The sequence below is a fragment of the Porites lutea genome, chromosome 2 (assembly GCF_958299795.1).
Source record: "Porites lutea chromosome 2, jaPorLute2.1, whole genome shotgun sequence".
Classification (NCBI taxonomy): domain Eukaryota; kingdom Metazoa; phylum Cnidaria; class Anthozoa; order Scleractinia; family Poritidae; genus Porites; species Porites lutea.
The window spans coordinates 10,734,821-10,761,725 of NC_133202.1; the positions used below are offsets into that span (position 1 = coordinate 10,734,821).

Below are 26,905 nucleotides of genomic sequence, written 5' to 3' on the forward strand. Positions count from 1 at the left end.
CGAGACTGGAAACAAAGATGTAGAACAACTTGGATATAATAACCTTGCTCTCGTTCTTTGGTCTCGTGGCGACTACTCCAAAGCCGAGGAGCGTTTTAAATCCTGTATTGAACTGGTAGAGGAAATGAGAGTCCTCCTTGAAGGAAACGACGAGTGGAAAATCAGCTTTCGAAATGAACGTGATTGCGTTAGTCGTTTAGTGAGACTTCAATTACAACAACGCACTGAACGTAAGACACTCGAGGCGCTTTTAACAGCTGAGAGGGGACGAGCAGAAGCTCTCGTGGACCTCTTGGAATCGCAATATGGTGTCAGGAAATCGATCTGTTCACAGCCGAAACATCAGATGGAACTCATTTCAAACCATATTTCGTCACCCACGTTATTTCTAATGAATGATACCCAGTCAGTGAATATCTGGATGCTGTTAAAGGGGGTAAAGCTGTGTGGCTTTGTGCAACAGAAAGTTAGCAGTGATGACTTGACATCAATGACTTACCAAACATACAAACAGATTGGTGTGAACAAAAGCCTGTGGAAGAAGATTCGCCCCCAGCAGCTGAGAGAGATCGAAGACCAGGGTGGTGCTTTAAAAGTATTATACGACATATTCATCGCTCCAATTTCACACTCGATAGAAGGTGACGAACTCGTCATTGTCCCTGACGGATCATCGTTCTTGATTCCTTATTCTGCCCTTGTGGACCAAAACTCCAGGTATTTATCTGAAACGCTTAGAATTAGATTGGTTCCATCACTGACAAGCTTAAGGCTGCTGGCAGAATGTCCGGAGGACCGCCATAGTACATCGGGGGCTCTACTTGTTGGCAACCCGTGGGTGAAAACCGTACACATCAAAGGCTGCAATCTGCCGCTTCCAGGTGCTGAGGAAGAGGTAAAAATGATTGGACAAATTCTAAACATCGAGCCTCTCACCGGGAAGAACGCTACAAAAGATCGGGTCTTAAGCGGGCTCAACTCAGTTTCGTTAGTGCACATAGCAGCACATGGCCGTACAGAAAACGGAGAAATTATTTTGTCTCCTAATTTTCCTGATGTCAAAATACCCAAAGAGAAAGATTTTCTTTTGACGATGGCAGATGTTTTGGATGCAAAAGTGCGCGCCAAGCTTGTTGTCTTAAGCTGCTGCAACAGTGGCCGAGGAAATATCAAAGTCGAAGGAGTGGTTGGTATTGCACGTGCCTTTTTAGGAGCCGGTGCGCGTTCTGTTATTGCGACACTGTGGGCGATTGATGACGAAGCCACTCTTGCGTTTATGAAACACTTTTACGAACATTTAGTAGCAGGGAAAAGTGCAAGTAAGTCCCTTCATCAGGCCATGAAATGGATGAGGGAGTCGGAAAAATTCAATGCCGTGAAGCACTGGGCTCCATTCGTGCTGATCGGTGATGACGTGACATTGAATTTTGGCCAATGAAAGGTGAGGTCCTCACTGTAAGATAAGATAGAAAAATAATCACATTTTCGTAGAGTTGAGAAATGAAAGGGCTTTTTTATCTTTGGCTCCGCTCTTAGATTTCTAGCACCTGATTGTTTGGAGACCGGGAAGCCTTTTACTTTTCGTAAAGTACCATTTAGAAACAAACAACACGACAGAAAAGTAGTCATTTAATCCGCAGATCAGCAGAATAAGAATAACACTTTGTACAACTGATGTAATAAACAAGAAAATGGGAAACGAAGATGTAGCCTCATTTGAATTTTCACACCTGAGTCTTTCATTCATAGGTTAAAAAAGAATCAAGAAAATATAAAAAATACAGTTAGTAAATCAAGCTTAAGAGATTTCATCTCTAAGCCGTTAACTTTTCACAGTCTATCACCATTACTGTCTTCACTTGTTTTCGACCACTAATAAGCATTTCTTTTCATGTTCAGTTAAAGAATTATTCACGGTATCAAGAATTAATGCACCTGCAGGAAGAAAGAGTATTGCGAGCAGGGCAAATTCCCGCCTCCTGTGGGGTACTTCTCTAAGAAAATTTGGCAAAGTGTTTTTTCCTTCTTAGACTTAAACCGCTTCTCTCAAAAGTCAAATGAAAAAAAACATACCCAATTCCAGGCCTTTCTTCCAGGGAACACAAATTTTGGGCTCACCTGATTTCGGACCCAGAATCTATACCCATTTTCAGGTCAAAAGAATCCATTTTCCTTGGGCGACCCATACTGTAAATCCTCTGTTAAGCCCCCCCCTTTCTCAAATAAGCTCCCCCCTCTAATAAGCCCCCCTTCTCTTTTAAGCCCCTCTTCCCCTTCCCTCCCCTCCCCTTATTATTCTTTTATAATTTATGATATACTATATTTATCAGTCACAACTGTAACACTTCATGAAGACTGGTCCACGATAGTTTTTTTCACCAGCTGGACTTTCAGATTTGTTTTTGATTCTTCGCTGCATGACCTACAACCATTGTACTTGAGTTTTCACACTTCGCAGTTATAGTTCTTTATGGAGAACTGATACCATCGTCTTTGCTAAATTATGTAGGCCCCCCTCCCTCAAATGTGTTTGAAATAAATAAACCCTACGAGGGCTTAATAGAGGTTACGGTAAATATAGAGCTTATTTAAGGGATTAGGCGCCCACCCAACCTTTACAAAGAAGTGGAGCCAATAACAACTTGGTTGTTGCTGTCTTGAATCCATTGCAGGCCAACGAAAGAAATAGATGGATTTCGGATGTACACTTGGAATAGTATTTACCATACTGAATCCCCACTGCGTCGCTTTCCTGCGACAGGATCAAGTGCTATCATCTTTCACTCCAGTTTAACTGGTTGCTATCCATAGCAACAGACGACAGGGAAGAGTTTCAATGCAAATATAGTCTCAAATAACAAAACTGGACCATTATTTCTGGAACTTTTTGAAGATGCAAACACGCCTTTAAGCTTTCAAAAAGCAGGATAGCAGATGCGTGACAGTAATCCCCTTTAACAATGCGCTTTACAACCAATCGTTCTCGAACGGACCATATGATGAGTTGTTAACAAGTGAACTTTCCCAGCTAGAATAGGTATTAAATAATTGACTTTCAGTTTTATGAGAGCTCATAGATTTCATTTGTTATTGCTTTTAAAGTGTACAGCGAAAATTCAGTTTAGAAATGAGGTGCTCATCTTAGTATTTTGGGTCGGCCAAGTTGGGTAGGACGTGTAGATTAAGAAATATGCAGTTATCCTACTACGAGAAAGTTAGGCACAATACTCATGAGATCTCTCATACAAGATACCCCAATCTGGGATAAATAAAGTGTAAAGTATACTCAATAAAATAATCGTTTTGGACGTACCCATAATATACAACTATCCCCCGAAGTGGAAGTTGTTTTAGTATTTACCAAATCAGTTGGATAAAAATGAGAAAAAGCACCTTTTTGTAAATTAGAAACGTCACTTAGTGGAAACTTTATTTCCAATTTGCGAACATTTCAGGGATTTTGTCAAGTGCATTTTTACGATTTTATCGCAAATTCAGCATGAAAATAATTTTCCATCTACCAGTAAACACCGTCAAGCCAAAGATAGTCGCTTTCTTGGTATTTATTCGTAAGACTGCTTCATTTATCGGTTAAATTTAAGGCTTTTTGTGAGTTGTCAGTTAAATGATTATTAATGATTAACTATGAAACTTGTTTGTATATTTTTTATGCGAAATTTAGCTTTAAAGACACATATAATGTAATTAAAATTAATGATTAAATTCCAAAACTGATGCATTAGTACCTTAATTTTTATCAGTTTTGCTATTGTTAGCATTTCAAGTGGCCCTCCATTTCTCAAGTCTTGTGTTACTCCCCTCCACTCCAACGTTTTTGCTGGCCCAGAGTCCAACGTTTCCAACTATTATGCCAATCAAAATTTATACCTTCAGAATATATTATTGGAACGTAGATCGAAAGAAAGACCGTATCTGAATCATCTCGGAAAAACTTGCAATTGCTTTTGTAACGCCCTCATTAGCAGCCATCGTATGCTGGCGCATTCTCATGCGATCAGAGGAGCGTAAATTTGAGATCATAGGGCATGTTTACCACAGATGGTACATAACATGGGTTTTACAGTAAATCATTAACGAAATATGACACTTAAGTGTCTTGCTGCTAAGATTACCCCCCAAAACGCACATTTGATCACATTGTCTGACGAAAAGAGTGGAACAATGCTATTTAAGGCCTTAAAACGGGTTTTTTAGAAAATAAGGGACAATCAGGTCCTTCGTCAGTTGTCAGTAAAACCCAATGAAAAGTTAGTTGTCCGTTAAAATTTTGGCCATTTGTCAGTTGTCACTTAACCCCATCCAGACCCTCTTAATACCACTAGCAAGGCGCACTAAAAAAAGTCACTTGTCTTTTAACCAAATGTGGTAATCGAGTAAGATGTCCCTCGTCAGTCTTAAAGAATTTCTTAAACACTCAGTCCACAGCAAGTAGATTTAAAGGGATTGAAATTGGAAAACTTCCTCGCTCTAGTCTCAAAATCTTTAAAACGGTTGTGCTTTGGTTCTTCTTTTGTAAATTCCGAATTGACTACTGGTATACAAAAAATTTGGTAAAGTGCGTTCGATGCCACTTATTTCAGGGGCACCCAACGGCAATTTTCGGAAAATATCTGTTCGGAAGACGATTTGAGATCTAGAATTTTCGGAACATTTGTTGTAAAATTACTTGCTTGCCTGCCTCTCCTAGGATTCTCGAACATCTACAAAATGGTACAATTACCCATTTCTAACGGATTTTTACCCTAAAAAAGGCCACCTAGAATTTTCGGGAGCCTTTTCCTGGCTGAAATTTTCGAAAAGATAAGTTTTGATCCCTATAATTTTCGGATCACTAGACTTTCAGCTAGGAAATCCGAACAGATGAAAAGTTTTTAGGGGATAAAAATATACCTATATCTACCGTTTAAAGACTACAATACGTTCAACAATGCAATGTTAACTGGTTTTGAACTATATCCTCGTTGGGTGCCCCTGTTATTTCGGAAGCAGAACGCAAAGAACGATTCCATTATCACTCCTGCATCAGAAATTTCCTAATTTCTGAAGTTTAAAAGAAGTTTATATACAACTCTTAATCCAAAACGGGCATCAGAGTACTACAGAGTTCAAATATGGACAAAACGAAATATGCATACTCAGTGGGAAACGCCTGATCTATTCTCATTCGTATAAAAGCCGCCGCGTGACGATTTAATCAACTAGATTACTGCGTGCTCCCTCGGGAAGCAGTCTATTGGTCCTCTACGGTCCCCAGGGAAATTCCCTAGGCCTTTTATACGCCCTAGCAAACAAATTCGCCGTCTTCTCGCAAGTCTACTCTACAACAGGCAAGCAAGTTTCCTTCTTCCGCAACGCGACCAGCGCCGCTGAAGCTCTTTCTTGGCTCTCGTCCCTGTTTAACCAGACCCAGCTGATGCGGTAGCTATTGCTTCGACAGAGCCTCAACCGGCACCAACACCATCAACCTAAGTATCGTGTTTTAATTTCTCGCTCCCCCTTTTCTTGTCAATTTGTTACATACGTGGCGTTTATCTTTTTCACCATTCTGTTTTGGAGTTTGTTTACGTTAACGCTTTTAGGCGTCTGTGCAACGTACCAGAGGTAAGGCGACCCTTATTTGATTATTGTCGCGTCTTTTGCGTCTGTTACAGTAGAACGAGAAAGAGCCGGAACATATTTACGTTGGCGCTTCATGGCGTCTGTGAAACGTAAAGGAGAATCTCAACGGTGCAGTTCAGTGGAATGTATTTAATTACGTTGGCGCCCTTAGGCGTCTGTGAAACGTATAATGAGGAGAAAGACATTACGTTGACGCTTCTTAGCGTTTGTGAAACGTAAAGGAGGACCCCAGCAGCTCTACTCAGTGGCATGTTTTTAGTCAATTACGTTGGCGCCTTTTGGCGTCTGTGAAACGTACAATGAAGAGATAGACATTACGTTGACGCTTCTTGGCGTTTGTGAAACGTAAAGGAAGATCTCAGCAACGCAGTTCGGTGGCATGTTTTTAATTTCGTTGGCGCCCTTTAACGTCTGTGAAACGTACAATGACGAACAGACATCTTTGGTTTTACTTCGCGACCGTCCATCGTACATTTGGTCTAGAATCTTTGATGCTTTATGGCATTTTACGTGTATGTATTGAAAGATTTTAAAATTAGGTGGCCAGTTGTTTATTTTTGCCATTCGTTTCCTACTCTTTGTATTGTCAACACTTTGTATAATTTCGGCACATTGCATTGTCAGCATACTCCGTGCCCGCTCGCAGCTGTTCCCTTGAGAGATCTCACTTTTTATATTGTCTTTATTCTCCCTGACCTATTACACTTGTGCTTAGAGGTCACAATAGCAGAAACAGAAAGTGGCGTTACTCCTAGATATCAGTTTCAGTAACCACGTTCTCTTTACTCTAGCGTATAGCCTCAATAAATTTGCACTAGTTTCCTTGCATATTATATTTTTCTTTGGCTTTTGCTTCCTATATTTCCTTACCCCACACTTGAGTCGTGCTCAGGGGGGGTTCCTAAACACACCCCTCATCCAGTCTTCGGACGGTGTCCTGACTCGACTCAACTGTGGGGTTCCCTCCCAGCCTCCCTCTTTCGCAGGGTCTTTCCTTCTTTTTATCTCCTCCCATTCGGATTTCTCTAACCGGGTTACACATGCTGCAAGTCACCCTTCAGCTTTCGTTTAGCTTAACTGGGAGGGAAAGCCCCACAGTTGGGCCGGGCCACTCCCCTCAATTGTATCCGTCACATCTGAGAGGCATTACGCCAACGCTGCCCATCTCTCTAAGGGAGTTTTCTGGGTTTTTCTGAGTTTCGGGGAGATTTGGCTGTACTGCAACTTAATGAGGTATTCTGCAATAATTTACCGTCTTTTGGATGAGTCTATAGCACCCCTGGTCTCGGGCAAAATTTTTCACCCATAACTTATCCGTCAAAAGGCATAAGGTGGCTTTTACGTGAATGTGAATTAGTTACTATTCTCATTCGTATAAAAGCCGCCGCGTGACGATTTAATCAACTAGATTACTGCGTGCTCCCTCGGGAAGCAGTCTATTGGTCCTCTACGGTCCCCAGGGAAATTCTCTAGGCCTTTTATACGCCCTAGCAAACAAATTCGCCGTCTTCTCGCAAGTCTACTCTACAACGGGCAAGCAAGTTTCCCCACCCTCCTCCCCTTCAGCAGCGCTGGCAAATTTTCTCTATCAGCCCACCCTATGCCTTATGCAAAATTTTTCACCCATAACTTATCCGTCAAAAGGCATAAGGGCTTTTATGTGAATGTGAATTAGTTACAATTTAATGCATTTAATAGAATTTTACTATGTAACTTTCCCGGTCCCTCTCGTTAATTGCGGATGACAAGAGGAGCCCACAATCTTAATCTCCAGGCTGTTATTAAGCATGCGTCGCATGTCTGTAGCCAGCATTCGTTTGGACTTGCACTAAGAATGAATGGAATGCATAGAACGCAATTTGATCACTCGCGATTGGACCTTCTATCACTCGTGATCTGATCACGCGTGTTTTGACTGACTATCACGTGAAACGTGCGCAAAGCACAGCGTCGGAACAAAAGCGTTTTGACCTTCAATCGTTGTCACCCGCACTTTGTAACCTATAGTTATTACTAGTTTATTGCCATTCAAATACAGTAAAATATAAAATGAACTTTTAATGATGAAGCTGTCTCCCTTCCTTCATTCCTAGTATTCGAACACAATGTAATCACAAATAAACTCTATTCAAACGATACTGCCCGCGATAGCTATCGAATAAAAACACTTTCAAAAAGGACTGTGCAGTATACTTAAAAACCAGTATCTTGGATAATTAAGTAAAGAAATTAACAAATTTGAGAGTAAGACTCGTGGAAAGTCATGCAGCGATAAGTTGAGTTCAATATAAAAAATATTATTCTTTCTGTATACTTAAAAACAATAAATAAGCGCCGATATTGATATCTATTACGTATTTATTCTTTTTAAAAATGTTTAAGGAAATTCAAATAAATTTCAGCTTAACAAAATTAATCCTTTGAAATGTTGCATTATTAACGTGCGGTGTGCTTAAGAAGGGCAGGGTTTTTCAGTAATGCCACAGCAAGCAAAGCCTTTGCATATCTGTGGTCAATAAACAAAACAGCAAATGCTTGCATTTGTTTGTCTTTTAAGATCAAGAACTTTTTCATTATCTTTGCTGCAATGTTCTTTTTGGAGAGATTTATACAGGAGACGAAAGAAGTCTAGGAGCAAAAAAAGAAACAAACAAACAAACAAAAACAGAAAAAGGCCAACACGATTTCATAAATTATAAATCATTTCCAATATTTTTTCAAGTTAACCTTTCGGTTAAATCGTTCTTAACGAAATAAAATTAGCTCGAGGTTTGTTTAGGCTCATTTTCACCAGCAAAGTTGTTTCCAGTGGGCACCTTGCTACTGTCTTGTCAAAAATGTTATATACCCCTTTATAACTAGCCGATAATTTCTTTCTGATTGGATAAGTTAAGGAAAACTCTGAACACCGTTCCGTCAAAGTTCGTGTTTCTGGTACTCTGCTATGAGAGCCAAAACTGAAAAGTGGCACCCTATGATTGCGCCTACAAGCCCAAACAACGCAACGGCCGTGTCAATAACAAAATCATACCATTGCAATCTATCATAACATATCTTCATATGAAAAATAGCGGGGAAAATAAACGCTAAACACATACCGGTAAAACTACCAACTAGAGCCATGTAAAGCCCAAAATGAGGAATTAATACCCCTACAAACAGCGTGAAAGAAACTATGCAGAGTCGGGCGGCAAGCGCTTGGGCGTAGGAAATCTTGTCTTTTGTCTCTTTGGGGTTGTCTATCTTGCAGAAAGGGAACTCGATGTTTTCTAGAATATCGAAAACTGTGTAGACTGGGATAGTGTAAGATGTAGCGGCAAGAAGTAAAACGAGAAGGTTAACACGCATGTGAAGTCCCCCGTCCGGTAGATTGTTGGTGATGACCTGATCTGTGTCTTCGGTAAAGGTGAGATAGCCGATGAATCCAAATGCAACTTTTACAAATGTAACTGCCACGTATGTTACACTCATTACGTTTGTGAATTTCTGTGGCTCCTTCATGCTCCCTTCGATGGCCGGCATGTAAGGCTGTGACGAGTAACTCACGACGATGATGCCGGCCGCGGCGCCGAACGTCTTCAACTTGAAGTCGGGCATGGAGGCGAAATTCCAGCGCTCGTGATGCATTATAGCGTATATTGTGACCGTTAAGTAAATGATCTCACCGATCAGCACTGTGAGGAAACTGACCCATGATACTTCGTTAAGAGACTTCAGAAATATGTTTGGCAATAGCAACATCGCTCCTAGCGCTGTCCAATGGCTTTGGTAGAGTGGGACGAAAGGAAACGTTGAAGCCAAGATGGATCCGCATAGAATGAGCAAAAGAGTGCAGTAGGAGACCTGCTCGAAAATCTGTGCTGCGTTCACCAGGTGGCGGCCAATCTTTGGCGAGAATGCTTCCCCGATTTCCACATAGCTGTTTCGGACGCGAAACGAGGTCAGATCCGGGGAGTATTCGTAGAGGCACTGCACAAGAATTTTATTGGTGAAATTAGAAACAAACGCCAAGGCCACAATTCCAAAAAGAGCAAAGTACCCGCCGCTTTTGACAACATATGGCATAGCCAAGATGGCTACTCCTTGGTTTGCGTTGAAGATATTCCAGAATGTCTGCAAATTACTCGTTTTGGTTATGTCGTCTTCTTCAATCAACGAAATAGCATGATTACTCTCCATTTCTTCCTCTTCTTGTTCAGTTTCTTCATCGTCTGACACATTTCTCAGGAATTTATAAGCACCGTAGATATGTTGCTGTAAAATCGACTTCATATTTCCTGTTATTTTACCGTGTGAGATGGCTATACCAAAAGAAGTGTGCGCTCTTTTCTGTGTTAAAATCTTGCTTTCACCTGAATACCGACGGCAAAAATCGTTTTCAACAATGTGTAACTGTTTTTTGTCTCCCGTCGCCTAGGTATCCCACGCAATTACCATTTGAATAAATCTATTACACCCAAGAAAGGTTATTTAGAGCGTACTTCAAGGCAAATCAAGAGCTTCAAATAGCTCTACGTACGTTTTCGCAAAGTTGAGAATAATTTTCGTTTATTTCTAGCAGGATTTTTACTTCGACTCATGTCCAAAATGCAATTTAAGGTGTCATTTCCAAAAGGCCAAGTGCATATTTGACAAAAATTGACTGAATTTGTCAAAGCTTATACCGGGTTAATCTTAAACAGGTGCAACTTTAAACAAATATTTTAATCTCCCCATTATATCAAACCAAATGTCTTTCCCTTCAGCGGGAGATTAGCGGGAAAACAATAATTTATTTATAAACTTCTCTTCTACAGCATTATTCATGCAGTTACTTGAAGTTAATCTTTACTCTTAAGTTCGGTTGCCCATAGCTCAAATCAACGAAACTCTTCATCTTTCTTAAAAAACGTTTTTTTTCTTGTAGAAACTTTTAAAAGTAATTTGTTTCTTAACAATTCAAATAATTTAAAGAAAAAATGGATTCAATTTCAAGTGTTATTTCTTTTAAGTGAGCCGTATAGAATGTAATAGATTTATCGATTTAAAACAGAGACGCTGAAATAGCTCTTACTTACACTAGTTTTTAATTTTTATGACTTCTTTTCTCTTAAATACAAGGTTTATTTCATTATGGAATAGCCTTGAACTTATTCGCCAATCTTTTTGAGCCGCTGATAATGATATTTCACGAGGAGATAAATTTACCAAATCTCATAAACAATGAATTTAGCCTGCAATTTACAGCTAGGCCACCTGGAAGCATACAAATTAACCTAAATCTTAAAGGTAATGTTACACGGAACGATTGGCAACGACGATTTTTTGCGCAAAACAGCACTGCAATGTTGGAACAATGTTGCAGCTGTTCGAGACAACGTCGCAACAATGTTGCAACGCTGTGTTGCGCTAAAAATCGTCGTTGAGAATCATCTCGTGTAACATCACCTTAAAATCCGGGACTTACAAATATAGTTATTACGTCTGTCTACTCCCGGATGTGTCGAGGTCAAACTGATAAATTGCAATTTTGCAATGTTTATGATGTAGTTGTTTGTATCGCAAAGAAAATGGTAAAGTACAAAGAAGTGTTTAGTAAAGGACCTCTTGAATAAGGCTGCGTTCATTTATCGTATTCCGAAATAAGATTACTCAGAAACGTTATTTCGAGTCTCCCCTAATTTGTTTTTAAATACATTCTTTTTAACCAAATATCGACCTATGCAAAGGAATCTGGATTCCGGAATCGGGGAAATTTTTGCTAATTGACTCCGGAATTTGGGAAATTTTCTTTTGGAATCCGGAATCCTAGGCTCTGAAATCCGAAATACAGCTCATGGAAATTTTAATGTTTTCCTTCCAACGAAACTCGTGTCCTCTGTTTTTTAAATCACTTTTTAAGCTCTAGCTCTTTCTCTGTTATCCACATGAGAATAGACATAAAAAATTACGTCGATAAAGACTCCACTTTGTTTATGTTTTTTCTCTCCAAATGTCCGGGTAGCAATGCGATTTCCCACCAAAAACACCTCGAGTTGCTCTTGGTGTCATACCTGTTAATTGAGTTATTTAACATTGGTATGCCGGTGACGCGGGCGGAAGAACGGACGACTGGGCGTACGGTCACGTGATTACCAAAATTTTTGGGATGGAAGGATTACCAAATTTTCTTACGTATGGGGCTCCGCTCGCGCGAGGAGCCTTGCCTTCCTTGCCCTTATGAGGTTATAGGAACGAGTTACGTAGCAGATAGTCGTAGCCCCTCAACCTTAGAAACACAAGAGATCTGAATGCACGATTGAGTTCCAGTTAAAGTTGAGAAGAATCACGGCTTTTCATCAGAACTTTTTAGAATATTACGAAATAGAGTTCAAATCTTTTTTTATTTAAAACATCTTTTGCTAGTAAATAAAAGAAGCAATATTCCAAGAGCGAAGAAAATTTTTTTTTTACAGGCTCAAGTATTTAAATATCCAAGTTAAGGGCATTGTAATGGTGCTGCGTCACGAATTTTACTACTTATTGTAACACTGAAGAAATGTCATCATACTGAGTGAAATATAAAAATAATAGCTCAAAACATTTTTTGTCGTGTGTAGGTGATTTCATTGTTAACGTTAAGTTCCATGGTACATAGGGACCGAATAGGGAAGCGCAATTGGCAAATAATATTTAAATATGAACTAGACAGCGGTCACACAGCTAGTCCCTTTAATGCTAGCCTGCGAGCAATCTGGTGGGGGGGCGGGAAAAGGAGGCAGAGCTTGCAACTACGTCCCTGGAATTTGAATTCCGCCTCCAATTCAACTGTGGCTCCCCGTCGACTGAGCTGTCAGATTTTTGTCAATCGGCGCGAAGCGGAAACGAGCGCGAATGTAAACAAACATTTAAAAAACACCTGAAAGCACGCGCCACGGGTGATGACGCCATTGCTAATGTCATCTCCGTCAATTAGCATCGACTTTTTCAATGCAGATATTCAAATTTCAGAGACGTAGCTGCAAGCTCTCCCTCCTTTCCCAGCCCCGCCGCCAGAGCGCCCCGGAGAGCTATGCTCGCTGGCTAATTTGTCTCTATTTCATTTTTGGACGTTAAGTTTTTTGCTTACAAACATTCAGTTTTTTAACTGACTGGAAGCAAGTCGTGAAATTAAAAGTCTCTATTTCAATGAAAGAAAGTTTACCTTCGGTAAAGGCAAAATAACAATTGGAAACTTTTGCCATTTATCTTAGAAAAAACACTCCTCGCTTCTTTCACCAAATTACTGGGGATACTCCTGAGAATTCTTGGTGGGGGTGTGCCGCGCAGTTGTCCAAATCTTGACCCTATTTCAGACCAAAAATGTCATTTTTCACACCCGTATTCAGACCAGACCTCTAAAATCCATACCCGTTTTCAGACCTGTCCTTTAGGCAGAAATTATGTTCTCATTACTTAGCGCAAACAAAAAAATTCTTAAAATCCATTTCGAATTCGCATATTTCTCTTTCTTTCTTTCTTTCTTTCTTTCTTTCTTTCTTTCTTTCTTATTTGGAATTGAAACGATGAATACGTTCATTGACTCCCATATTTCCCTCGCAAACCATACCCGATTCCAGACCAAAACGGCGCAAAAACCCTACCCGGTGGGGCAGTACATACCTATATAGCTTATATAAGGGAGTACCCCTCAGGCGCATTGGAGGCTGCGGAATACGGGGGCTACGGCGCGAAAAGAACCAATCAATTACCCACAAGCAAAGGGACATAGTCTACAATAATAGTTTGTAATATATACATTTTATTGTTACAAAAACCAACTTATTTAACTTATACAACTTGGTGCCAGTTGCAAACTTTTGAAAGAAAACTGTCATTACAAACATGATCTTGTCGCTTCATTGCTCTAATCAAAAGTCGAATTTAACGGTAACTGTGCATTTATGTGCAAGTTAAGTTGATGGAAAACTTATCAGTCATTACATCACATATTAAAAACTAAAAACTAAGTACAACTTGTGAGAGAAAAATTTTTTGGTTCAAAATGCCTAAACACAAGTTGTGAGGGAATACTTTTCAGTGCAAAGCTTACATTTAACGGTACAGCACCATACAAACTTACATCTGCACTTAACCTGTTTGGAATGTTCCTCTGTGCGGTGCCTTAGGTTACAAGAATTGCAAAGCGATCGGCATTGTCCATTGGACAAAATGTCACTTCTACATGTCCTTCGCAGCATTCCAGGAGAGCCAACGGTCATGTTTCGAACGCAGTAGTCTGGGGACGAGTCAAGATAAACCAGCTTGAGGTCTTTTCTTGTCACCTGACTGTATCGGTTGCGGTTGTCTCGCTCTTGAAGTTTGTTGTTTAGGAACGTCACTTGGGCTGCCGCGCGATATTTCTGCTTTAGAGCTGATCCTACGACCTCAAACGGGGCAAGCTGCTTCCAGCATGTCTTCAAGTTACAACTTCCGGTAACGCCATGGCATTTACAGTTCCTCTGGAGACTTGCGCGAACAACCTGTTAAGACAAAACGCGCGAAAACCATCAGTTCCGCAAACTAAGTTATACAGCATGATTTTTTTTTGTTTTGGAACCACTAGCCGGTTTGAAAATAAACAGGACACTTTTTATCGCATTTCATCTCAAATAGAAATGAAGCGATTTCGAGCAAAAATTTTGACGATTCGTGAATAAATCAAATTGATGAGAGCAAACAGATCGCAAGGATCACCAGTTATGTGCCATTTTTTTATGCACCAAACTCCTCATTAACTTATAGCCGCCTACGGATTCTTGAAAAGGAAACTGAAAATTTAACACTTTTTCCTAGCAATCGTCGCTAAACTTTTTATTAGCTAATTTCAAGCTACCAGCTTACCTTTCTTCCCAAATGATTATTATGCAGGTTGAACGCTGTACGTGCGTCGTTTCCTTTCTCTAGTTTGTCGATGAAGCGTCTTGTCTCTTTCTCGCCGTATTTGATGTTGTCGCTGCATCCGCCCCACTGCCAGTCAGCGTTTCCCCGCTTCCTTGATTTCGTTTTCCCGCATCTGCAGCCAGGAATTTTGTTCCGCGCACATTGGAGCGTTATCTCGTGGGTGATTGCAGCGCTGCTGATGGCGTGAAGGAAAGCTGTTTCTTTCGTGGCTGTAATTAAAGAAATGTGCATAATGATAATGTAATTAAGTGAAGTACAGTTTGGTCTGAAACTATACCCGTGATTTCAAAACCGAACGAGCGCGCAGAAGGTTCGATTGGGAATCGAAGTACAGTATGATTTTAGACCAATAGTGAATAACACGCAACTTTCACTACAACATTTTGAAATCCCTCACTGGATACAGAATTTTAGTAAGTATCAACATTTTTAAAAATTTTGGCGATTCATGAATAAGTCACATTGATGAGAGCAAACAGATCGCAAGAATTACCATTCATTTCTAATGGATATAATAAACAATTCAACCAATTGAAAACAAAAAGAACCCGCACTTTTAAACTTTTTCAACTGCCTCGCCTAATTTAAAGAGCCACCTCTTCAAAAGATACGCGGTAGCTAGGCTCAAGATCTTAAGTAGCCAGCTCACCAAAAGATTGGTTGCTTTAATATGAGATTATGTCCATTTGCGCATACATCTCCTGAGACACCGGGTAAACATTAGAAATGAAACGACTTGTGTTTCTTTTTGGAAAACAACAATATTCTGACATAAAAAAATATAAACGTCTTCAGTTTAAAAACTAACTTTTCGGACTTAAAAGTCGTAGAAAAGACTGTTCTTAATTCCGTTTACTCGTGAAAAGGTGCTTCAAATGCAAGAGACAAACTTCAAAGTTTTTGTTGCGAACCAAATTGCGCCTTTTTTGTCCTAAATTAAGCATCATTTTTACGCACTACAACGATAAAACATAGCGTTACCATAAGGAAGTGCTGTGTTAACGAAGATGGGCAACTGTGCATACACTCTCTTGTTTCCAAGGGAACAATTCCAAATCTCTGTCTTAAATTGTCGTCGACATTCCGTCAACCCATGGCGTCCTCCTTGTCTCACAATGCTCAGTAACAAGGGATAATTCTAAAAAAAACAAATTTACAAGGTAATAATTAGTAAATGATATAATCTAATAATGTAATGTAATAACTGAAGAGATTTGTTTTATATGTAATAATGGTTACCGGTCGTTTCGATACAAAGTCGTTTCGATACAAGTAGTTTCGGTACAAATTGAAGTCGATTCGATACATACCTTAAGTCGGTTCGATCCACTCGAGGTCGTTTCGATTCAATCAGAAAAACTTGCCAACTTTTGAAGATTTAGTCACTACCATTAACAGTTCGTTTATTTTTTGTCTTGAAGAATATGAAATATGATTTAAAATGCTAATTACGACATTTACGGTCGCTTCATCGTTTGGCTGAAGTCCTGTTTGCTTAACGCCTTAACTCATTTCACTAACGTTTTGTAACCCTAGAATATCGATTTCTACAGTTCTTACTACTCTGCTTTTATGGCATCAGGCAAGTCTGGGCTACCATTCTACTTGTTAGTAAAATCCCAGTTCGCAACACCGGTTCGCTAAACATTAGGCTTTCCGCAAACTATTTTGAATAACACCTCTGTCCATCTAGCCTAGTATGTAGCTAACGAATTCGAACATAGTGAATTGGACATACTGAAACCGGTGTAAAGCGAGATTACAGTCAATATCAGGCAGTGCTGTTCAAAAACAAAATTCAGCTGAAGAGGAAAGTTCTTGATCAGATGTCTTAGGAGTTCAAAATCATATATTTACAAACTTACCTTTTGTCGAAGAGTACTGTCCAGGCCACTGGATCTGAAACAAATTAAGTTACAGGTCACTACGCTGATAAAGACTAAAACAAATTTCAAAGAACTCTAACTTTGATGATACCCATTTTGTCCTTCATAAAGTGAAACACGGAGCAAGTAACAGGACACTTTTCCCTCCTTTGCATAATTCTTAAAAACGTGATCATTGCTTCCCAAATTACGTGTAAAAAGCGCCAAAATTTCGCCAAAAATTCTTCTTGTTCACGCGCCAGATTCGCGGTTCTACCAATCGTAAAACCTAAGTACGAAAAAAGCTTCACGCCATATCCGCTCTTTGGAAGCAAAATCAGAGAACACATCTACGTGTGAAATGGTTGATTTCTGACTCAATATCTATAACTTAAACTCTTTGGAACACATCTCAGGGACTCGATTTGCGTAAAAAGTCTAAAACATCTGCTAGAAATCAGAATGACACAAGAAATCTTAATCCTCTGACAGATGATTTGCAAAACTGTCAACGACAACGAAATTTTTGAAAGATACGCATTATGTCACAAGCAATACGCAGCGTACATCAAGAATAAATAAGAGACATGTACTCGTTTTCGCGCTTCAGTTTTACTGGTATCAGTATCAAAGTTTGCGAATTGTTTTAAACACCTTACTATTGGATTTGTAAACACATCTGCGCACATATTTCAGAAAATAATCTAGCACGTATGCCAAAACAAAATCCGTTGCGTACGCAACTTCCCCACCAAATTTCAGGTACAAGAATTGTCCCCCGTAATTCACAAAGCTCTGTCGAAAACGTACCCTTACACGCTTGTTTGCCGAGTCACACTTCTGGGTAACTAAAGTAGAACATCCCCCTTACCTACTGCTGGATACTTGTTGAGCAAGGGCCAAAACCAAAACGCATAGTGACAGCAACGAGTAAAACTTCATGATGAACGCTAGTGTAATACTCGATCTTTGCAAGTTGAGCCGTCAAGTGAAAGCGCTAGTGTAAGCGTGCCCGTTATAAACTCTAAGCTTTACAAAAGGCATAAACATTTGCATTCACTAATTAAACGCTACAACAAAAGATACCCAGTTCTTTTATTTAAAAATTGCCCACGCGAGACAAGGTGCGAGTTTCTTATCCTCCTTCTAGAGGTGAGACTTTTTCTCACAATAAACTGCAAAACAAAGCAATTACATCAATATCGTCAAGTCAAAAGCGAAATGATCAGTTGAGTGTACTTAAAAAATTCTGGAGCTATTTAAACTGTGTTTAGCTACTTAATCAAAAGTAATTGCTTGAAATTAACTCTGTTTTTAAAACGAGGATTTTAACAGAGGATTTGTTTCCAATCAGAAATGTGTCCTGTCAAGTAATGTTATATAAAAAGAATTTTTTCAACGAAAGGGCTGCGAGATTCACTTTTTATGTGCAGTCATATTATTTATTTTAAAACAGTTAAACACATGAATCAGTTTATTCTCCGAGATATAGCTAGATATGAGCAGACCAAAATAAATTATGCTTTTTCGAACAATTTTTTTCCTAATAACTATTAGCCTGTTCCAGGCTCCGAGATAGTCGGATCTGCTGAATTAAGAAAGCGCAAACATGATAAAAAAAAAAAAAAAAAAAAAAACGGGAGGACCAACTTTTCGCGTGCATCTCACTTCAGTGCGTCTTCCCCACTATCTGAGAGCCTAGAACAGGCTAAATAACTATCAAATTCGAAAGACGCGGCCGCGACGTTTTTAAGTTCAAGGCCTCTTCTTCGCCACTAGCCCTTTGCCGAAAATACTTTTAAACAGTTGTCAGAAATAGTTCCTTTAATATTTTACGCGTAAAACTTGAGTGAGTGGAATGTTGCCCCCAGTATGTCAAAGCTTTCTCGCGCGAGGCGATATTTTGTGCTTCAATTCGCGTGGTTTGCTCCTTCGCATCTCTAGGGAAAATAAAGTCCACTGAAAAACTAAAACCCCATTTACACGTGCTAAAAAAGGGGCACGGCAAAATTGGGAGTGCTGTGCCTTAAAATCGTCAGCACGGTGTCAAAAAATTGGCTTGCCGTGCCGATTCTATTAGCGCGTGTAAATGGGGTTTAACTTTCACGCTATTCCCTCGAAACATTTCAAAAAGCGACGGCAGTTATTAAAAGATGGCATGCCTTATCACATTTCTGGCCCGAAGCGTCTCATTTTGCCCCGAACAAAACCCACTTCTAATTATAAACGAAGTAAGCGACGCGATAAAAGGTGAGATATTTCAACAAAAGTGATGAGACACTTTTTAGAACAACTCAATGCAAAGCACTTTCATTACTTGAACTGAACCGTAGTTGATAGATCATCTTTATTCTTTGTTTCAATTCGAAGCCTATCATGATTTGTTCAGATAAAAGGAGCTAGATCTATGGGAGATTCCATGGGTAAAGCAAAAAGAAAAGTGTGATTTTTTTCTTAATGTTTTCCTCCATAATCTGCCCGTTCAGTTGAGGACGTGCCTTTGAATTTCTCACGTCAGAGAGATCGTTTTTGGTTTGCTCTTGTGTTTCAGGTTAAAAGACCGGATAACCGGCGTTAAGAAACTAATATTTCATCATTACTCTTATATCAAAAACTCTTGATCATGCTCGCATAATTCCCGACCTCTCGCGCGTGTATAATAAAAAACGAAGAATTATCCACGGGCAACCCGACTTGAATTCATGAGTCTAGCACAAAAACCTTTGTTTTGTAAAGAACTATGTCCTAGTGATGCGAGACGAAGTGTGAGTCTTTAGGTGAACTCGCGAGGTGAGATTTTTTTCTTACCATGAAGCTTCAGTTAAAACAAAACAATAGTGCTATAATGGAAAACTTTTCGGTTATCGTCGACAAGACAACTTTAAGAATCATTTATAGACCTTTTCGTTCAAGCATTTTCGATGACATGTCGGTCTACCCAAGTGAATCGCATTGTTGTCATCTGTAGGTTCAAACTTTTCCACTAGAAAGGAGACAACTGAAAAACGTAATTGACTTATAATTAATTAATTATTTTGTAAGTTAAAACTTTTGTAGTGAATTGTTCATACAAACAAAAAAATCGTATTGGGTCAGCATACAGCTCTTATGTTTAGACAAAATCGTTTAACAAACATTCCATTTTTCTTTAGGTTCCACTAGCAAACTGATCTTAGCAAGTTTTACCTTCAAAACTTCCTGGTAGTATAGATGAGAAAGTGATAATTTTCGTGAGTCATGAAAAGACTTAGGAAAGAAAACTTGCTGGACAATAAGAAGTAAAAATGAAAATTTTACTTGACAACTTTGACTGGAAAGAAGAACAAGCCATAGCAAAGTATTATACTTTATTGCTAGCTACCTTAGGCCCATTTCAAACGTCTTGCTACTGCCGTGCCGAACTAAATTGATCGAATTAAATTCGACTTTAGCACGGCAGTAGCGCGACGTTTGAAACCAAGTCGTGCTACTGCCGTGTAACACGGCAAGCTTTGCCGTGCTACACGGCAGTAGCTCGACTTGGTTTCAAACGTCGCGCTACTGCCGTGTCGCACACAATTCATAAATTATAAATACATTAGGATACATTTAAAAGTTTGCTAAACCCTTTCTTTATTTATGTGTTTTGTTTACGGCAACAGCCGTTCTATTCGATTGAATTAAATTCCAAGTCATGCTATTGTCGTGCTGCAGTCGGTCGAGCTACAGTCGAGCCAGCTTAGCACGGCAGTAGCACCACGTTTGTCTTGTTATTCCGATCCTTACATAAAAAGATACCTCAGAATTTGTGTAGTTTATGCTGTTGTTGCTTATAAACACGTCACCAAGAAATTAAAGAAACCTATCTAAAACTTATACTGTTATAAACAGAACCGCTAAATGATGTTTAAAGTTCAAATTTAGCATGTTGCATCGTAAAGCAAGTAAGAAAAAAATTATCCCTCTGAATAAGCGATGGTCCACAGACGCGTCTTTCTCATTTCTTATAACAGGAAGGTTTAGAAACAAATACAGCGCGATTAGTAAAATGATTCCGCATTCTTTAGACCTCAGTCCTTCGCGGTTATTTCAAATAAATATGCTAAATGTAGCTGAATTTCCTGAAACCGAGACACCGTTTTAGTTTATACGCGTCAGGACAAATTTCTGAATGGAGAAAAACTTGCACAGATACGCCTTTCGTTTACACGGGACCTGCGGAATCCCGCAACGTTTCCTGACCTGATCAGAAAATGATATCCAGTCGTGTAAACACATGAACCGGGAAAGTGTTTGCACAGTTTGCACGGAAAAAGCCTGAAGCCTAGTTACGCGCCTTCGATAAGTCGGACTCGTGTAAACAGTACTGCAAGCTGTTCCAAATTGCACGGTTCCTGGTAAACCAGTTGCACAGGTAAACGGGGTACAATTCTATAGACCGCACCCAAAACTGGCATTTCAGAATTTTACGTCGTATTCGCGCAGTGACGGCGAAGAGACTGTACAAAAACATGCAACGCATATGCAGAGTTCTTTTGCTTTTCAAACTTATCGTCTTGGATGTAATATTTCTTTAGCTCCTGGATTATGAAAGATGAAGCGCCGGCGAACTTAAGCGTACAAAAGGCAACTTGCTAGACAGGCTGCCTTTTCAACATTGGCCTGCAGTCTCCGTTTAACAACCAAGGAGTTGAAAAAGATAAAAGAGTAAATCTTTTAGTCTGAGAAATAACACGACGGTAAGAACGCAATTAGGCGTTCAAGTCACCCGAAAGTCATCTCTCCCAATGTTATGTCGCCCGTAATCAGAGTTAAGTCGCCCAAAATTTTATCATACTAAACAACATCCCGCTTCTGTGGTCTCCTGGTGGTTTAAAGAACGAGATATATTACACACTCTTTAGTGAACTCTATTTTTCTGTGTGGTACACCTGACAAAATATCGGGCAACTTGACCGGTTAGCTACACGCAATTACAAGTGCTATAAGCGACCTTATTGTAACGCACTGATCACGAAACCATCGCAATCTTCAAAAAAATAAAACACAATTTGATAAAATGTCTAAAGTGTCTTTTCCAAGTACTCAATACCACGCTAAACACCAAAACATGAGCCAGTTTGGCAAAACACCGAGACAGGTCATAGCGTATGACCACGTGCCTAACAAGTGGGCTTCTCGGATTGATGAGGTCACGGCTTGATGGAATGTGATGAGAGTGGCTGATAGTACAGAGGCGAAATCGGTGTCGATCCCTGCCGTGAGTGTATTGTATCCTAGTAACAGCAGCAAGAGAACCATTGGTGGAGATACCAGGAGTAGCAGAAGAGCTTGCAGGAGGCGACGAGTTCTGCAAACACAGAAAATAAGATTGAGATGCAGAGCCATTAAGTACTAGGAGTGCACAGTAGGCTCTTACATCTAATTAGATTGTTATAATGAATAAAGATTACTTTATTACAGCGGGCTTACGTCACTTAAAAAGTAAAGTCACACTGCTTCAAACTTTGTCGCGCTTATAATTATTCCTTCGCGTTCAATTCGCCAAATGTTGGCAGTTTTTTTCCGGGGCTGAATTCTAAAAGACTGTATCGAAGTACAGGAAAAGAAAAAAGAAAGTCGTTGTATTGTGTTCACGTCCTCTACAAAACGTGAAATTAGGCATTTTCACGTCGTATTCGTGCAATGACGGCAAAGAAATGTACAAAAAAGCATGATGCACGTGCAAAGTTGTTGTTTTGCTAATTAAACCTATTGCATTTCTGCCGTTCTCGTTGACGTCACCGTCGTCGTTGCTTAAGCTCCCTAAACTGTCTAGAGGTGTCCGCCTGTTCTCGCTGCCCATCTACCCCTCCCCTAAGCCAACATTAACCCCTAACTGAGAAGTACGCGTTACTGTTGGCTTAGGGGAGGGGTAGGTGGGCAGTTTCCCAGAGACGTATAATGATCCGAACTAAGGAAGAAAAGGCCCGTCCAACTTACCTACTAGGGGTAGGAGTGACGAATAAGTACACAGGAACATGAAACACAGCCACAAAGAAAGCAAGAGAGAAGTTCATAGCAGCCATGGCTCCCAAGAGAACAGAAAACAGAATTAACGCTCCACACTTAAGCATGTGATGGTTTCTCGAGTTCACATCACCAGAGTCCGTATCACGAGAATACCTTGATAAAGGAAAGACAGAAATGAAATCAGTCTTAGATACGTTGGAACCCTGCTCTACAGACACTCACTTAATACGAACACCCGTATGTAACGGACAATTTCGTTTGTCTCGACCAACAGCTCATTCATTTTCTCTTAAATCAACCCCCTAATTACGGACACCGGTTAAAACGCACAACGATAGCCCGATAGTGCCATATCCCGAGTCACAAACTCCCACATATCGTCAGCCCCACTACATAGACACTGTTTATCTAAGCACTGTCCACGACTGAATGTCTTACTAGAAAAAACCTGACAGGAACGGCGAATGACCTTTTAAAGGTTCTGTCCACCTGGCTGAGTCGCAAACTAAAACTGTCAGTACCTAACCAAGAAAAGTCGTGGATCCGATTGTCGTGTTTAAAGAACAACACTTCGTGTCCGTATTAACCGGATTCCACTGTAATTAAATGCTATTTATACATCGTCTTATTTTGGCTAAAAATTCGCTGTAATTTTTTTCAACCACTCAAAAGAAGAAGGAAAGCCAATCGCGACTTTGTCATATGTATTTTCCCGCGGTTTGCGCAGGCTTTATGTGTTAGCTTCAGATTGGTTCACTAAATTGTCTACTTTTACTGTGATTGAGTAAAATAATTACCAAATGAACTCCTTGCACACAGTCTCTTTCGCAGACGCTTGGGCCTAAAATATGAGTTAACGCAACAGGACGACAGAAAGTGAAGAGGACGACGAAACGCTTGTGTGCGACAAACGCGACAGGGCTATTACTTGCGTGTTTTGTCGTGACCCTCACTTACATTAATGTTTTCTGGTCTTTCACGAAAAGATGTGTCTAAAGAAAAGTGAAGTTTGGCGAAAAGTTATTTCAAACTAAATTATTGTCACGCTTGTCACACAAGGTTTGCCGTCTTCTTTCCTCTCCCGTCCTGTTGCGTAAGTTCACTAATGACTAAATGCCAACGGGGAGCGTTCCGTGACTTTGGACCAAGCGGCTACTCAAAAGAGAACTCAACTTAACAATACCAGATCAGCTAAAACAACACATTAAGGACCTTGAGGTGATGTTACACGACGATTTTCAGCGCAACACAGCGTTTCAACATTGTTTCGAAAAGTTACAACACTGTTCCAAAATTGTAACGCTGTGTTACGCTAAAAATCGTCGTTGCGAATCTTCCCCTGTAACATCCTTTAGATTCGAGGACAAGGACGACTACGAAGACGAGATCTGACTTAAACATTTTTTGCGTCTTCTCAAAAAATAGACTCCCCGAAAAGCTTCATTGTACTTTTTTTTCACCAGAAACGTTAGCTCTGTTACTTTTGTTGAAGGAGATTGAGCCCTCTCTAGAGTCGCAAAATAATAAAACTTCTAACATGTGTTAACCTGTTTCCGCCAAGAAGACATTAGAGAGCTTTAGATTCTGAGACGAGGACGATTTTTGAGCGACGGACGTCAACCGGAAGCGGACTTTTTGAATCATTGCGAGGTGGTTTGGTTGAAACTCTCAGGTAAATCGAGTTTTTAAGAGAAAAGACACCTAGCAAAACAAATTTGTTAGCGCCAAGGCATATAAAGAGGGAGAAGGCCTCACTTCCGGTTGACGTGCGTCGCTCAAAAACGTCTTTGGTTAAGCTCCCTATTAAAGCTCCCTAATAATACTGAGTATTGCTCATGCGTGAACCAGCGTCATTTTGGCGGGAAAACGTGATAGCCGTCGTCATTGTACTAAAAGTTTTAGCGAGAATGTCGTACTGGCGGCCCCAAGTTTTCAAATGTAAGAAGGTTTATCATTTTGCTATCGGGAGAGGGCTTAACCTCTTCAGTATAAATAACCGTACTAAATTTTTAGGCGAAAAAAAGTAAAATGAAGCATTCCGGGGGGTCTTTTTTTTAAGAACATGCGCAAAAAATTAAAGTTAAATCTCGTACTCGTACTCGTTCTCGTCCTCAAATCCAAAGCTCTCTATTATCGCTTAAACTTGCAGTAGAATGACGACGGCTATGACGTTTTCCCGCCATAATGACGCTGATTCGCGGGCGCACTGCTTAGAATTGAGAAAATTTCGTACTTGTGGTCGTCTCTTATCACAACAGATACAACGCCTACCTTCTGTTCAAAGGGAGCAGCACTAATGAAAGAAAGGAACCAGCTATTGCAGCATAGGCCGACTGCAATGGGTCCACCCCTGTAACTTTACCCAAATTGTAACCGAGATCAGGAGAGTAAAATACCAACACGCCGGCCATTTGCGTTGCCATGACAACAGGAACTACAATTCCCATGTTGGGAGGATGTCGTAAGAAAGCAACCTGTAAATTCAATGTTAACATATAAACTGTTTGCACGGGAAAACCCCTAAAAAGCTCTTGAAAGTTATTGATTATTCGTTACAACAAGTATTCGTATGTGCCAAATTGAAAAGAGTTTGCAAAAGTTGTTTATTGACGGGAGCAGGAGTTAGCTTTCTGAGGACGTTAATAGGGGATGTGTACTGAGAAGTATGAATACTCCAAATCTTGTGGCCTGCTATTCAAGGACTAATTTATTTCAATTTAGTTTCATGAACAGAATAGCTGGAGAATGACATCGTCTCCCTCGTGATATCAGAGAAACATCCTTTGATGCGGACTTGGTTAAATAAGGCAAAGGCTTCTAGATTTCAAGCTAAGTTTTGAATTTGTTTTGTACATGTTTGAGGGCTTCAGGTAGTTTGGGGTTTCCTCCGGTGGTGACGGTGCTGCAGTGCATATTTAGGATTCTTTCCCTTTTCAATACTGTGTTTTGTACTTCTTTGTATTATCTGGAGCCCATAACCCAGAGCAAGCAACTCCCATACTAGGCCTATGTCACGGCGTTTTCACGGACCGGTTTATTTTTAGACACATTTTAGGGCACTTTTACCGGCGAAAATAGAATCTGCACCAAGTCTATGAGCGCATTCGAAGTATAAGATATAAAAAAGGAAAACTAAACGTTATTAAAAGGCAAAATATATAGAGAATATTACACGGTGGCGAGAAGATATGAATTTTATGTTCGAGTGGCAAGAACAATATCTCACGAGTGAGCGCAGCGAACGAGTGAGATATTGCTCTTGCCACGAGAACATAAAATTCATATCTTCGAGCTAACGTGTAATATTCTTTTTATTATATAAACATACTGATGACGGCGTTTTTGATGATTTTCCGAAGATTTCCGACCACCTTCCGAAGATTTTTCAAATTGTCCCGAAGACCAGACGAACGTTCCCGAACATTTTCCGAGAATTTCCGAAAATTTCCGAAGATGTCCGAAGATTGCCGAAGATTGCCGAGCTCTTTCGAGGAAGACCCGAAGATGTTTCGATGATACACCAACGAATTTAAGTACAATTTAAGAGACAAACCTGATGTCAGTGAAATTATCGATATCTTCACATGTAAAAATATCGTATTTTTACGTGTGTTCAGATACCACATTTTTCGGTGGTAGAAATCCTTGTAAAACACTGCAGCTTATATAATAAATCATTTTTAGGTCTGTAGGTTTTGCTGACTGGTTTGTGGAACTTAAAAGATATTCAAGTAGAAACTCGCTCCAAAACCGTTCTAAAACTAAACTGGTCCGTGAAAACACCGTGACACGAGCGCATGGAAGTTGCTCTCTCCGGATTATGGGCCCCTGGTACTATATGTTGTTGAATAAAGTGTGGATAAAGAGTAGAAAACCTCTTGTGCCCTAACCTGCGACGAAGCACTTCATTTAGAGTGACCAACATCAATTTCTCCTAACAATGTCAAAACATATTCCATGGAAAACGTAATGAGAATTGATAAAGTGGTCACCTAAGTGAAAATGCTTTGATCTTTGAACAAATTCTCTCAACTAGCTCTTCAAAGAAATTTATAGAGTTCGGTATAAAGAATTTGGATGTGGATATTGGGGCTTAAAAGGTTTAAACAAACCTTATCCTCCACCTCAACCTTCTCTGCTCCATAAGGGTCACTTTTTTCTTCAGCGCTTTCTACCCCGGACTCTCCTTGCTCAAATCCCTCCTCAGTCGCCCCACCCACTTGTGGGGTGTCTGCCTTTGGTTCATGTTCTGGTCCAGTCCCTGCTAAAGTCCAGAGAGTTATTGCCATGATAACAGGGCCCAATAGAAGGCAACCAAATGGAGGCATGTATAGACCTATAGACACGTATCTATGAGACTCAGGAAGGAGATAGAAGAAGAATGATTGATGGAACTGCTCCAATAAGTTGTTCAAACTGCGGAAAATTCCTTCAATGACCCTATGTGAAAGGTAAAGGCCAAAAATTAGGAAACAACAATAATAATACTTAACACTTTTTACACACAA

At 40.0% G+C, this 26,905-nt stretch overlaps 3 protein-coding genes across 3 annotated transcripts in view; all 3 read right to left on the reverse strand.

Moving 5' to 3' along the window:
* Positions 1-8,556: 8,556 nt before the first annotated feature.
* On the reverse strand, positions 8,557-10,062 carry LOC140926612 (vesicular inhibitory amino acid transporter-like). The gene has a single exon (XM_073376332.1). It carries the CDS (start codon positions 9,910-9,912, stop codon positions 8,557-8,559), a length of 1,356 nt encoding a protein of 451 aa, XP_073232433.1. The 5' UTR covers positions 9,913-10,062.
* Positions 10,063-13,510: 3,448 nt separating this feature from the next.
* Positions 13,511-17,348, reverse strand: LOC140925610 (protein Wnt-8b-like). Its single transcript, XM_073375526.1, has 5 exons — positions 17,278-17,348; positions 16,407-16,440; positions 15,523-15,679; positions 14,482-14,750; positions 13,511-14,120 (listed from the first exon to the last, which is right to left on the reverse strand). Exons 1-5 carry the CDS (start codon positions 17,346-17,348, stop codon positions 13,647-13,649), a joined length of 1,005 nt encoding a protein of 334 aa, XP_073231627.1. The 3' UTR covers positions 13,511-13,646.
* A 2,728-nt stretch (positions 17,349-20,076) lies between these two features.
* LOC140927708 (glycosylphosphatidylinositol anchor attachment 1 protein-like) overlaps positions 20,077-26,905 on the reverse strand; it is a 15,162-nt gene continuing 8,333 nt past the window's right edge. Inside the window, exons 7-10 of the mRNA XM_073377384.1 lie at positions 26,510-26,837; positions 24,669-24,871; positions 22,368-22,550; positions 20,077-21,735 (exon numbers count right to left, since the gene is read on the reverse strand). Coding sequence (XP_073233485.1) covers positions 21,471-21,735; positions 22,368-22,550; positions 24,669-24,871; positions 26,510-26,837 — 979 coding nt within the window. The 3' untranslated portion in view covers positions 20,077-21,470. The remainder of the gene's footprint in view (positions 21,736-22,367; positions 22,551-24,668; positions 24,872-26,509; positions 26,838-26,905) is intronic.